Source organism: Sorex fumeus, unplaced genomic scaffold (genome assembly GCF_029834395.1).
Source record: "Sorex fumeus unplaced genomic scaffold, SorFum_2.1 ptg000100l, whole genome shotgun sequence".
Taxonomy (NCBI): domain Eukaryota; kingdom Metazoa; phylum Chordata; class Mammalia; order Eulipotyphla; family Soricidae; genus Sorex; species Sorex fumeus.
In genome coordinates, this window is record NW_026606157.1 from 8,086,418 (window position 1) to 8,101,308 (window position 14,891).

Here is a 14,891-nt window from a genome sequence, read left to right on the forward strand (position 1 = left end):
AATACTGAAAAAAAAAGAGAGAAAATGCAAAAAAAAAAAAACAAGACAAAACAAAACATAAAAACCAAAATAAAATAAAATAAAATAAAAACCAGAAAAAAGAAAAACCCGAAAAACAAAAAAACCAGGTTGGTGGCAACCCACATTTTTTTTTTAAGAGTACATAAACTCCTGTTTTATTTTTATTGTGGCATGAATGGTAACATAAAACCAAAACATGAAAATATACAACTTATATTACACTATGTGTTATGAACAAAATATAAATCTATAACTCTATGTTATATTTACATAATTATTTATTTTATTAAATTTCAAGTGAGATGGTAGGTCGCACATACTTTGTTTTAAGCTCCAGGCATTTGATTGTCTCTTTTCTACTTTTTATTTTCTCATTTTTATTTGCAAAAGCCAAAATGTTAGAGGAGGACTGTGAGCTTTAGAGCCAGTGGAGCTGGGTAAATACTGTTTTAGAGAAACCGGTGTTGGGGACACTGGGGAAGGCAGGAATCAATCAGTAGAAAATTCAACACAACAGCGTCTTTAACCGGGGACATTGATAGAGAAACGTTCAACTTAAACACCATCAAAGTCTGGCTAAAGAGAAACTGGTGCCCTAGCATCCGAGGCGAGATCCAAACCACTTTCAGTGGGCTTCATCGCTTTCCTTGCAGATCCCGTAATTTTTATTTTACTCTTAACTCGATAGACAAATATTTTTTTTTATAAACTTGTTTGCAAATATACAGTTGCTTATTACAGTTCAATAATTTAACTGTTAGGATGAATGAAGGGTAATTACTTTTAATGTTTTAAATGTGATATAAGAAGTATCTTCTGGGAACAGTAACGACTTCTGGATTAAGAAAATATCTGAAATTGAATCATAAAATGGTTAAAGATAGTTTCTTACAACAAATTATGAGAAATTAAATCTATGAAGTAATTTCTTCAAAGAAAACTCTTATATTTGTTCCTTATAAGAGGATTTGGTTTCAATTATTATGTTCTTTGGGAGGGATTTTATACATGGTTAACTCTTTGTTGCAGATGCCAAATAAATGTTAAAATTTTACTAATTGAGTACTGAAGAATAGATTTGCAGTTTATCCAATTGTAGTAACCAACCAAATTACGGTAACATAAATGAGTAACTTTAACCTATTTCTCCAGTGATATTCTCTTAGATTCGTATTAAAGACATGATTATATTCAGAGGAACTGATTACAACATCCATTAAAAAAAAAAGAAACAGTTCTGGCAAGATAATCCTCAGTACCAGTACTTGTACTGTGGTGTGTGTGTGTGTGTGTGTGTGTGTGTGTGTGTGTGTGTGGCAGAGAGAAAGAGATGGAGAGATGGAAGAGGAGGAAAGTGCAGCTTCGAGCAGAGTGGAGGGAGGATTAGATTTATTTTAGTTTAATCTTACTTTCATTTTCTCTACCTTGTCTTTTTTGGTCATCATGGGACAAAGAAAAAAAATACAACATTTTAGGGTCCTTCACAAAAATTATAAACCAAACACCCCCAAAGGCAGTTAACACAGCATGTTGCTATTCATAGCACCTTTTATCAAATAACTTCAAAGCACTTTAAATATTATTATTTCTTATTTGTTTGCTTTTGGGGAAAACTAAGGCAAAGGAATTGTGCCACCCAGTGAACCGAATGTTCAAACAAAGGACTGTAATGCAGGACTACGGATTTGCTTTTGTATCAGCCCAGGCAGAGTTCAGTCTCTGACATAAACTTAAATAAAATGAACTTCTGGATTTCAGCAGGTAAAGGTCACCATTAACAATTTTGTTTTCCCCATCAAAAAAACTTAATAACAACAAAAGACCAAACAGAAGTGTTTTGTCAATTCACTGGTAAGTGTGTTAGAATTGGTTTGAGCCATGAATGCCCTCAATGGCATCCTTAACCTGGAGCTAAAACAAAGTATTCTTGTAGCCCAAAGTCATGAAATGAAAACAAATCATCTTTATAACATGGTGTTAAATAAGTATCCAGCAAACGTGAGAGGTGAACCCACATAAGTCAGAAAGAACTTCTAACAAAGACAACAAATTTTTTAAAATCTGTTTTCACATTGTACATAATAACGATATAAAAACAAGTGTCTATTTTTTTCTTATCCAGAGTGCTTATAAAACAAAACAAACAAAAACAAAAAAAACTTGGCTCTAGATTACTGTGGCAATTAAATAACTAAAATGAGTGATGAGAGCATAAGTTAATTAAGGTTGAATATGATCCTCCTACGAATTTACTCCTTTGTTATTGAACACCAGAACTTGATATTGTTGGGGCCAAATTTCTCTCTTAAAAGGAGAAAACTTATGGAAGGTGAAGTAAAATTGTATGGGTGAATGTGTGTCTACAACATATATACTTATATATCAGTAGATATATAAATATATATGTATATATATACGAGCTGGAGATGGAAATTCACTTTAAATATCTAACAGCTTCTTGGCTGCACTTCCAAATCAGAGCAGAATAAAATAGAAAGGGAGAAATAAATTATACATAACTTACTAATATGGGAACAGCTGACCATTATTATTATTATTACTATTATTATTATTATTTCATCATCATCATTACAACACTAGCAGAAAGAGGCAGTTCAAATGAAAATACAGCCATCATAAACAACAGAAAACAAACAAAACAAAATTTCTGACATGCAGGATGTGATCAGCTCCTCCAAGCAAAAACCCAGAGCAAGTCTTTTGAGAGAGAGAAAAATGAAACGGATCTTTTTTTTTCTTTGTCCTTATTTATAGGCAAGAAATCAAACTTTGGGATCAGGTTTACGGGTAGAGGGCGGGAATGAAAACTGGTTGGAAAACCACAACACATCCCAACTGGTTGAATATTTCCTGCCTAAAGATGCAGTGGCACCAGGTAAGGCCATCGAGTCGAACTGATTCCTTGGATTGTTGTTCAAGCCCTAAGATCACCGCCATGGCTGTTGGCACCATCACCAATGGTTTGGTTTGGCGCACACACTCTATCCACAAACTAGACTTGTGTGGATTCATCCTACTGCAAGGGCATAACATGGCCCGGCTTTCTGGGCTGGGCTGGGCACCACGTTGGTGTGGAGCAGTGACTTTTAAACCAAATCCTGCTTCTAATGGCCCAAGACACACATGGCCCACACTTCTGAATGCTACTGCCCCCACCTTTTCGCATGGAGAGATGACAAATGACTTATGGAATCATTAGTTTCATTTCCTGATTTGAAAGCATGGATTGGTGGTGGTGAGGTGGGGGCGGATAAGCTAATTCTCTATTTCTGGAAAAAAAAAATGAGCGAAACAGTGGTGTTTTCCTCAAAGTTATCAACAGGAAAATCAAGACAAATCGTTAAGTAGCGATTGTTAGTGGACCCAACTGGCATCTGGGGGCAGCTTGCTTGCTCGTCGCTTCTGGCTGTACGGACACACCTCTTACACACAGGGCCACGTGACGCACCCAGTCTCGCTTGTAATGGGGATTTAACAATATCATTTCTGAGCCCTAAGAATCGATGAAGTTGTCATTTGAAGTGCAAAGTCAAGGTCAGGGTTGCTGCCAGACCAGTCACTGAAGAGGATGTGGGAATCTCATCCCCGGGTGTGGGTTTAACTCACAATGGTTCAAAGTTATTCCTATTAGTACCGTAATCACACACATACATACACACAAAAATCCAAGATCAGAAAATATTTTTCTCTAAATTTCTTATGTCTCTCTCTCTCTCTCTCTTTTCACCTGAGAACAGCACCTACAGTTTCCATTAAAAAAAAAAAAGGTCAAATCTCACCAGCTGCTGGTATTTCAGGTTTTTTTCAAGGGATTGTCTAAGATATAACACTGTCCTAACGTAAGGAGGATACGGAAGAAAAGGGGAAAAATGAAGGGGGTCAACACTTGAATACAAATTTGGCACTTGCTCCAAGATGTAGTGTGGTGTGCATCAGAGAAAATCCTTGAAAGAAAAATCATTGCTTATTTTTTGTGGTGGATAGCAAGGAAGTTAAAACAGTCTCTTATTTCCTCTCCCCCACCCCCTGGAACAGACTTCCATCTTAGAGTTCAGAGATGGAGAAGGTGGAGAGAAGGAAAGAGAAACTCATCTTTCTTTTCTGTCAGGTGCATTACAAAAAAAAAAAGAAAGGAAATGAAAGAAAAATAATCCCAGAACCCCCCTGCAAAACAAAACAAAACTTATTTCTTTTTTTTAAAAAAATTGTAGCACAAAACAACAAAACACATTCACAAGCCACTTGTTGGCACTGTGTACCTGAGTGAGAATTTCTAGAACATTGTAGAACAAACAGCCATAAAGTTTATTTAAAAAAAAAAAAAGTTGACGGGTAAGACTTCAGTGCTTGGATGTAGCAGCTGAATTACTGGCATTATTTTTACCCATAGCTTATTTCAATCTCTTGATGTTGATATTGTTGTTTGCTTGTTGTATTTATTTTTCCTTTCCAAGCCTTCTGAGGCTGAGGTCTATAAGTCAGCTGATGTCCCAACTATTTAAGACTAACAGTTAAAGTAACAGTCAGTGTATGAGAAAGTCAATGTGCTTGGCCACTGGTAAGGATGAACCAGCTAGGGCTTCTTGAAGTCCTAAGGTCACGACAATCTTTTTTGACCCTTATCAGTTGGCTTGTCCTGCAATATGGTTTTCACTGTCACTCCCATAATCAACATCTGGATCATCCTCCTCTTCATCGTACTCATCGTAAATTTCGCCGTTGATGTCCTCCGCCTGGATTTCCTCTTTGATATGGGGCTCCTCGCCTTTCACGCCGTAAGTGCTCTGGATCACTGGCATCCCGGGCTCTGGGCTGCTCGAGACGCTTGAGTGCTCGGAGGGGAGGTGAGGGGAGGGCATCCCGGCCATGGCGATGGCTCCTGGGTACACGACGCCCGCAGTGGCGATGGGAATCTGTGCTTGTTGCCTGTCAAGAGGAAGAGATGGCGGATGAGCGGGTCACCAGGTGTAGCCCAGACTACAGCATTCATTTGAACTGCTCGTCCAACGACAATGGTCACGAGAGTCAGCCAACTGCCCACATCTAACAATGCTATCCTGCTCAATTATACTCCCACTTTTGAATGTCAGTACAAGGCAATCATATGTCACTCAGTTGAACATTAATATAATTTTTTATTCTTTCATTCTGTGAAAAGAGCTGAGGTGTACAACACCCAAAGTCAGAATCCAAGTCTTTGACCCCAAGCTCACTTAAAACATTACTGCCGAAAACTGCCGAAGTAAACCTAAGCTAAAGATACTTTTCGTAGAAAAATTACAAAATAAGAGCACAAAACTATCTTGTCCTCCCCTCAGCAGAACTGAGCACTACCCAGTGTCCACTTCTTTCCTGAACAGTTCTAGGTGGTGGGTTGAAGGCAGCCAGGCTTGAGTGGACACACCTTCAGGAATGGGGCAGGCTCCGGGGTCCTCTACTGGATTTCAAGACTGACAACAGAGCTTGAAACCCTTGATGGACTTTAAAACCAAGGGACCCTACATTTCATTGTATACTGGGCACCACCAGTTATGTAGCTGGTCCTAGCAGGACAGGTGAATAGCTCAAGTGGACTCAGGCTTGTGGTATTCATTCCTTCACTCAAATGTCCATTATTGAAATGTTGGGAAATGTTGGGTTTTGTCTCTAGTTTAAGAAGACTCGTGGGGCTGGAGCAATAGCACAGCAGGTAGGGCATTTGCCTTGCATGCGGCCGACCTGGGTTCGATTCCCAGCATCCCATATGGTCCCCAGGGACCCCAGCACCACCAGGAGTAATTTCTGAGTGTAGAGCCAGAAATAACCCCTGTGCATCCCCAGGTGTGACCCAAAAAAGAAAAAAAGAAAAAAGAAAAAGACTCATGCCCTTGAGCATATAAGTCACAGGGCTGGTAAATTCTTTTGAGAGAAAGCCAGTGTAAGGGCAGAGGTGCATAGTTCTGTTTTAAGACACGATTTGGTTATTTTCAGATCTCTATTACTCTAAGATGCCCCGGGGATCTTTAATGAACAACTTCAATTCTGTGGGTTTTACTTTTCTTTTATTCTGAGAAAATTTTAAGAAAGTCAGGTGGCTGCAGACAGTATATTAGGACACTGTCAGCAGCCCTGGCCATAGGGAAGAGGATAAAATACCCGGAGAGCTGCAAGTATAATTCTTCTGGGAACTTTCTCATTCACAGCTTTGACCTACTCCAAACAGAATTCTAATTTGAAGGATTGGAAAGGGCCAAAGGTGTGTCTTGAAAGCCCGTATGCCCGCTGTATTAAGAAACAAACGTATACTAAAATCTGTTTATTTTATTGTCTTCACTCAGTTGTTACTTTTTGGGAAATTGAACTAAGAACACCACTGAGGGAAAGCTCCACTAGCAAGCCCAAGGTTTTATTCATAGCTGACTTGACAATTAGGTACTTTGGTATTTGTTCAAATAAACTCATGGCAGAGCCATTGTTCTTGGGGCCTGGAGTGGACTTACAAGGATTTATTTATTCTTTGGTGGTGGTGTTGGGGTTGGTGGGGAGAGGGTCGTTATATGTGAGACAGTCTCATGTTGGAAAGTATGCCACAGCCAGGGTCTTTTTCATATTGGTATTTTGCAGTTCCACAAACTTTTTTTTTCTCTTTCATAAATAGGACGCTTTCCCCAGGCAAACATGACAAGAGGTCATACCCGACGTTGAAGTATTGCCGCATTTCCTGCCGCCGGTTCCGCATGATGGCCTTGTATTCCCCAATGCGCAGCTTCTTGCCGTCCACGAGGCAGGTACGCTTTGGCCGGGGCTTGTATTTGTAGTCAGGGTACTTCTCCAGGTGCTGCTTGCTGAGGCGGGCTTGCTCCTCATAATATGGCTGTTTCTCTAGGTTGGTCATAGCTTTCCAGCGAGATCCTACGAGGAAACAGAGGTGAGCATTCCCGTCTACACGGAATGAAATTTGTATACCATGTTACCAAGCATACAAAAGGCAGAATTGAGAATTAGTACATCTAAGGCAAAATCATTTGCCTAAACCCAGAGACAAGGAACAATGGTTTTGGTTGGTAAATTTTGACTCATGAGATCCCCCCAAAAAATCAGAATTTGGGGTAGGTTTGTCCACAAACGGCAAAGACATATTTGCTAACTTGAATTGACAACTTAGCAAAATTTGTGTATTAGGCAATAATGGTTCATAAACAATAAAAGCATATTTCTCTTCCTACTTTTGTTTGTTTTTGAACCATACCTGGCAATGCTCAGGGCTAACTCTTGGCTCTGCACTCAAGAATAGCTCCTGGTGGTGCTCAGGAGACCATACAGGATGCTGGGTATTGAACCCAATTCAGCCACATGCAGGGCAAGTCTCTATGATATCTCTATGATATCCCCAGCCCCTCTACTTTAAAACTATGATGCAATTCAACTGTGAACTGAAAACTCATGTAGAAGTTCATATTCGAACGGAGCTAATTATCAAGTATTTTTGTATGAGAGTACATTACTGACTATAAGTTTTCTAACAAATATAGAATTCTCATAGAACCTTCAAATGTTTAAGATACTTTTTTATACCTTTTATCACAACTCAGAGAGAGAGAGAGAGAGAGAGAGAGAGAGAGAGAGATGTTTCATCTCGGCCCATGGAAGGTAAAGTTGAAATGGATAAAGCAGCATACTTGAGCTCACACAACTATTTAAATAGTAGGCTTGTCACTCTGACTCAGGTATGATAGAATCCAAGTGTGTGCAATATTTCTACTATAATCTATCAGAGGTCAGAAGTACAGTAATACATGTGAATTGAGTGAGATTTTCTCTTAATTAATTTTCAAGATTATACACAGATGCAACTTTCTGTGATCAAACATGCGTAATTAATAATAACCCAAGTGAGTTCCCCCCATCTGAATTTTCACTTCTGATTTTGGTGTTGTGCCAACTAGAATTAAAGATAACAACTATTTGAATCTTCTCTTTCGATATGTGATTTAAAGCTTGGAGTCTGTCAGCCTGGCTGTGTGCAGTAGCACAAGAACTAGTGCAAATAGCAGAAAAATTGTCTGTCTGCCGATAAAGTATACTCCCCACAATTAACAGCTCAGTGCGATGCAACTGCAGAAAGACCAAAATACTTTGGATTGGGAGAACCCTACCAAACATGTACTGATGCTGTGGCCATTTTTCAACATAATCTAAAATAATGAATTTGCAATAGTGTCATTACTCCACAATAATCCCATGCAAATGGATCGTGAATGATCAAGTGTTCCCTATGGCTTCTGGGAGCGCTAAGTATGCACTGTCACCTGGACTCAGGCTCCAGTGAGAAGAACACTTGCCCTTCCCACTTGGAACTGGTGGCTGTTACAGAGATCTACAACATGCTGTCTGGTGGCCGTTACAGAGATCTATAACATTTTTTTTTTATCTTAATAGCCAGTGTGACTTTTTCCCCCCTATTCACAATACAAATCTAGGTTATAGTTCAGAAGAGTTACATTTTTCTATTCCCTTCTCAAATTTGCACTTAGATAGTGGCATCCAAAACTAAGTCAGTTGGTTAGACCATAGCATTTGTAGGTACAATCTCAAACTTTTTATTGCCCATTTATTCTGTAGTTACCTGCAAACATTAATATTATTTTTTTCTTATAAAATATTTAATAGGTAAAGCTTTATACTATTAGAACTGTATCTATAACTTCAGAGTTTTTTTTACAAGAATATACACCAGAATTCTAAACTTTATTTATCAGTGAGTAAAAGAGATCTTCCAAGAAATCATTTATTGAATATAGAAATATATTAGAAATGGATCAGAGATGGCTAAATAAAAATTCATTAGTTATCTTTCTTACCAAATAGAACAATAACAACAACAAAACCCTAGGTAAAGGTAAAGGTAAAGGCCCTCCCGTTGATCATCGATTTGCTCGAGCGGGCCCAGTAACGTCTCCATTGGAGACTTTGTTGTTACTGTGTTTGGCATATCGAATACGTCATGGGTAGCTTGCCAGGCTCTGCCATGCGGGCGAGATACTCTCGGTAGCTTGCCGGGCTCTTCTCCGAGGGGGCGGAGGAATCGAACTCGGGTCGGCCATGTTGGCTGCGTGCAAGGCAAACGCCCTACCCGCTGTGCTATCGCTCCAGCCCTAATATTCTCAAATTTAGGATAGTGGCTTAGATTGTTAGGCTAGGAATATAGATTGCTGCCTAAGTCAATGTTTTGTGAATTCAAAAATCATATTCTCTAAGGGACTGTGTATGCCTCAGAGTAACCTGTCTCGAAGCTGAGAGCTTTCTTTCTCTTTAAAAAGAGAATTGACTGTAACTTAGGTAACACGGTTACAACAGTGTTAATAATATTCATGGTTTTGACGTCCACAGTTACTGCATCTTCACCACCACCAAAGAGCCCCAGGGTAGTGCTGTGTTGATGGATATGCAGTGAATTCCGTGGGTACCTAAAGTCTGGGCTCCTATACACGAGTGCAGAAGAATATAGGAACTGGTTCATTACAAAATGTTGTTTCTGATTGTGAGATGCTGTGAGAGAGGCGACAGCAGTGGGATCAATCAGTCACCGATAGGTCAACCAAGTTGTGCTGCACGAGGGACTCCTGGAAGAGGAGGAAGGGGGCACCGGAATGAGAAGAGACCTCCAGGGAGGACAAACTGAACAGCGAAGGCCTGACAGGGAAAAGAGGAATGAGGTGCACACTGAGAGGATTTGGCTAAAATTGCAGAAGACATGGCATACATATAAATACATGCAGATAAAATGAAAGACATGGAAACTCAGACCAAAGATGTGGCTTGGTGCTAGAGTGTGGGCCCTGCCTGGGTTTTGTCCACACACACACACACACACACACACACACACACACACCCCAGACACACACACACACACACACACACACACACACCCCCCAGACACACACATTACAGATATTTCAGCTAAGTTCACATCTAAGTCTGGCACACACTAAGAATGAAAAAAACATAACTTGGTAATGGAATTTCTCTGAATTGTCACTGGATCCCAAGATATGTTTTAAATTATGGCCATATATGACAGTCACAGATCTTTTCAAAATTAAGAACTGAGATGTGCTCACTGGCAAGGCCAAGCGGCCACCAGATTTTAGGTCTGGGTACAACAGCGCTTTATCGGGTGGCAAATAAATTGAGGTTGATTACGTTCAGTCATGATTTTTGAATAGAATTGACCAGATGTGTGGTTTGAGTCAGAGGCCTTCCAGACCCGGTGACCCCTGAGTGCAACTGAGATCTGACCCTAGAAACGCAGGCGCTGAGCCTTAGCAGGGCAACCATCTACGGGGCCTTCCAGAGAGCAGGAACTATCTAGTTGATTTGTAAGTAGCAGGTCACCTTCCCCAGACAGGGCACAGGGAGTAAGCTCCTGCTGTTTTCAAAAGGCAGGCTGTTTAGAATAAAAACAAAAGCCATTTGGGTATTCCTCCTGATACAATGAGGAGCACAAGATGGGATTAAAAAACTGGAGGCTAGGAACCAGGGGGTGGGTGAGGGGAAGGCTGGAAGTGCTTTTCCTTTCTAAATATGGCAATACAATAAAAATAAAGAGTTTGAGCCGAGCAACATTGTCATCTCCACAGGGTCTGTAATGAATTTGCACATTTCCCTCCAACTACTGTATATCTAATCAGAAAAAGATGTCGCTCCCATCCCCAGATCCAGCGCCAAACAGTAAAAGGTGATTCTTTATGTTAACAATTTCAGCAGAATGGCTTATTAAAACCAGATTTTAGGGTATTATAAAATGCTTAGAAGCCCTTTAAAATGTCAACTAGGATCCCCAGAGACTACATAAAATGTCAACCCAGCTCAAGCGCCTGTTTTAAGCAGAATGAATTAGTGGCATGCTGTCGGAGGCTGTTATCCAAAACAATCAGTAAAGAGGAAAACATCAAGCTCTCTTTGTACTTTTTTATGAAATGGACCATTTAGAATGATCTTGTGGATATTCAAAGATCACTTATTTATTTGATCCCTTGGCTAATGTTGAGGTTCCAAACATCTTCATGTATTTTCCTTCCCTATCTTTAATTAATGTAATTTTACCCAGAACTCTGAAATTAGGCAGGACCCCCTTCATGGAGCCGATTACGATAAAATCATATGGTCTTTCTAATACTCTCTCCTTCAAACCTGAAATGAATTTTAGCCAGTACTCTCTTTTCTCTATAGGTTTCTGCTACATTTCCCGAAATATTTTCTTCATTAGAACTGTAATTTCTCATCCTGGGGGCAAAATTTTTGTCAGTAATTAGCACTTATTTTGAAAATTAAACAATCTTTTAAATTAACATTTTAAAATGTTTCTTACAATCTGGAACCTCAAGCATAGGAATTATTGATACATATATTCTTTTCTAAAGTTTTTCTCAAAGGAAACACAGAGATTGAACATTTTAACAATGGGAAATATCTTAGTGAGGAGCAAAATATATGTATTTCTCTGATCATTTTTTTATTATTTATGGATATATATTTTATATCAAATATTCAGATTTTTATGTATATTCCAGGCTTTGTTTTTTTCTGGTATTTAGCAAAAATATGTAAGATCTCAAATTCATTCTAGATAAAAATACTGGCACAAGTGTTTTTTGTTTATTTGGGACATTTCAAATTTCGGATTTGCACATTGTAGATTCTGTGTTTAGGTTTTATTTTAGTTTGGTTTGGGGGCCACAGCTGGCAGTGCTCAGGGATTACTCCTGGCTCTGTGATCACTCCTGGCATTGCTCATGTGACCATAAGCAGTGCCAGGGAATAAGCAGGGGCTGGTCACATGCAAGAAAAGAGCTTTACCCTTGTACAATATCTCTGGCCCCATGTTGTGGATTTTGCACGTTACCATTGTTGGGAACTCAAAGCACATGTACGTGGTTTAGAAACTTGTTTCCTGAAGGGGGCCCTAAGGCCTTCCTGGAGCTAAAAGACCATATGGAAAGCCGAAATGGTCAGAGGAGGAAGTACTCAGATGCAGTTGGAGTACTGAACCATTTTTCTTGTGTTTCTTCTGAAAAGGGAGCAGTAGGCCCAATAAGGTAGGGAAGAAGGATTCCAGAGGACCAATCCCCTCACTCCAAGAGCCAAAAGGAATGCCTACTCGTCCCATAAACTCCATACAAATTCCAAGAGCATTACAGATTTGAATATATGTTTAATTGGGACACATCTTGCTACTTTGCTGTTTAATCCAAAATTTACTACTGCAGCTTTCATTGCTTGGCTTTTGAAAGTCAGGGAATAAATGATAAAATTCTGCTTCGGCCCCAATACCCAGCGACCAGGCTACTTGGAGGTACAGATGGAGATGATGATGGCAGGAGAACAGCTCAGCAGAAGACGAGTCAGCCTGTCCTCTGGGACATAGATGACCTCTCTGGGCTTCAAGGTCATCAGTCCACCTGTCCCAGCTCTGCTGTGTCTATGAATGTAGGTTAAATGTGACTTTGTTATCTGTTTAACTGAAAGCAGCAATGGTGGACCAGAGTGATAATACAGTCAGTAGGACGCCTGCCTTGCATGCAGCCAACCCATGTTCAATCTGGGCATCCCATATGATCCTGTGATTCCCAACCAGGAATAGTACCTGAGCATAGAGCTAGGAGTAAGCCCTAAACACCACCAGGTGTGATTCCCCAAACAAACAAACAAAAACAAAAGAAAGCAAGTTTGTTTATTTACAAGCAGCAGTGGCAAGGAAGGTTGCCTTTGAAGGATCCGGAAATACACCTATGGAAGGATTAATTTAACACTGCTGGCAAGGGCAGGCAAGCTGACAGCCAGCAGGCTCCTGGAGTCATTTCTCCCCAAACAGAGCAAAACCAGCCACCTAGCACAGGAGGCGCCTTGGAAAAGGAAAGGTAGGTCTGGAGGGGAAGCGGTTCTACAAGAAGGGCCAGGCCATGCTGGAAACGGCCGGGAAGGACGCTGGGCGCTGGGCACATGGAGGCTCCCTCCCAGAGTGAAGGGCTCGGAGCTGCCCGGGGAGCTGAACTTCCTCTGGGCATGAAGGTTTCTACCTGTCGGGAGGAAGGGGCACGCTTCTGGGGGTGCTTTCCCCTGGGGAGACAGAGACTAGGTAAAACCAAGTTGGTGAAGGAGGAATCGGCACAGGGGAGCCTCACATTCGCGGTGTCAAGGATTTGGGGAAGAGAGTGAGCGAACAAGCCCTGCCCGGGACAGGGTCTTCTTAAACGTTCACACTGGTGACCCTTATCCTCCCCTGAGAAATGCAACCAGGGTGAGCATCTTGGATCCGTAAGTTGTCATTGCAAGGCAGAAACCTTGACTGTGACTGCCTGGCCCCATGGATGGAGAAGCAGGGGCCTAGAAGCGCGCGCCGGGAGGGGGGCTTCAGGCTCAGCACCCTGCAAAGCTGCCTCATCTCCCGCATCCAGCCAGCCTTGCTGGCCTGGGGCCATGGGAGGCCGCCGATGACTCTGGGAAAACTTGTAGAGCTGCTGAAAGTGAGTTGGGTTCCACTCAGGACTCAGCAGGGGCTTCTGGGTAAACTGCAGGAAAGAGTCTGTAGCCTGCGAGGGGGCCGTTTGTCCAGTTTTTTTTTTATTTATTTCTTTGTTTATACCTGAGCCTCCAAGGAAAAACTACCTGCAAATCCCGCTGAGTTTAAAGCTGGACTGGGTGCTACCTCGACTGAGGATGCATGACTGAGAGAATCTCCTTGGAGCAGATGTTTGTTGCAGTTTCCTTCCTCAGCTCCAACAGCTACTCCACACACAGAGGCTTGTCTTAGGGATGCCACAGTAGGAAACTCTGAGCCTCATCAACACACACTGGTAAGTGGGCTCTCTTTGTCCTCGTGGTGATGAGGATTTAGTCTCAAAGCAACAACAGAAGGGCCAGCATGTAAGGGCCAACGTTCTAGACCACTGTAGCACTGTTCTCCCATTGTTCACTGATTTGGTCGAGCAGGCACCAGTAACATCTTCATCATGAGACTTGTTGTTACTGTTTTTGGCACATCGAATATGCCACAGGGAGCTTGCCAGGCTCTGCCGAGTGGGTGGGATAGTCTCGATAGCTCGCTGTGTTCTCTGAGAGGGATGGAGGAATCGAACCTGGGTCAGCCGCATATAAGGAAAACGCCGTACCCACTCACTGTCTGCCATAGTCCATCTTAAGACCAAAATAACAAAGATAAACTGTCGTAAAGATGTCCACTGGATAAACAAAATAGGAATCTTCAATAAGGGCAGAGAAACTAAAAAAAAAAAAGTCCGAATCTAAACTCTAGAATTAAAGAAAAACTGGAACTGAAAAGCAGAAAAATTCAGCAGTCCACTTGATAAAGCCAATGACTGTGCCTGTAAGCAGGAAGATAGAGGGTTGCGTGGTATCCAAAAAGACTAGCAAAAATAAAAGATAAGTTTATACAATGAAGATATTTATAAGCCATCAAAAGGAATATCATGTCCATTAGCATCTCCAAAGGGAGGAAAGGGTAGAAATTTTGCTTGAAGATACCACCTCTGAGGAGTCCAGCAAATAGGATTAGGAGAAACAGGCTCAAGTTCAGGAACCTCAGAGTTCCAAATAAAATAACCCCAAACAGACACGTACCACGGTTCCGCATTATAAAAAAGAAAATGGTAGAAATCGAAAGTAAAGAGAGAATCTGAGCAGCAGAGTTAAGTAGAAGGGAATTCACGCAGGCTCTTATGAAATCATTGATAGAAATCTTATAGGCCAGAATTGAGTGACAAGATCTATATGAAGTGCTAAATGGAAAAGACCTCCAACCAAAAATACTCTACCCAGATAGGTTATCTCCCAGGATAAGGATGGGGAAA

The 14,891-nt window shown here is 41.0% G+C and overlaps 1 protein-coding gene across 5 annotated transcripts in view; it reads right to left on the minus strand.

The window, feature by feature from the left end:
* Window positions 1-4,355: 4,355 nt before the first annotated feature.
* SOX5 (SRY-box transcription factor 5) overlaps window positions 4,356-14,891 on the minus strand; it is a 445,641-nt gene continuing 435,105 nt past the window's right edge. For all 5 annotated transcript variants that reach the window (XM_056134640.1, XM_056134639.1, XM_056134637.1 and 2 more), the window contains exons 14-15: window positions 6,717-6,933; window positions 4,356-4,968 (exon numbers count right to left, since the gene is read on the minus strand). In XM_056134640.1, coding sequence (XP_055990615.1) covers window positions 4,665-4,968; window positions 6,717-6,933 — 521 coding nt within the window. In that variant the 3' untranslated portion in view covers window positions 4,356-4,664. The remainder of the gene's footprint in view (window positions 4,969-6,716; window positions 6,934-14,891) is intronic.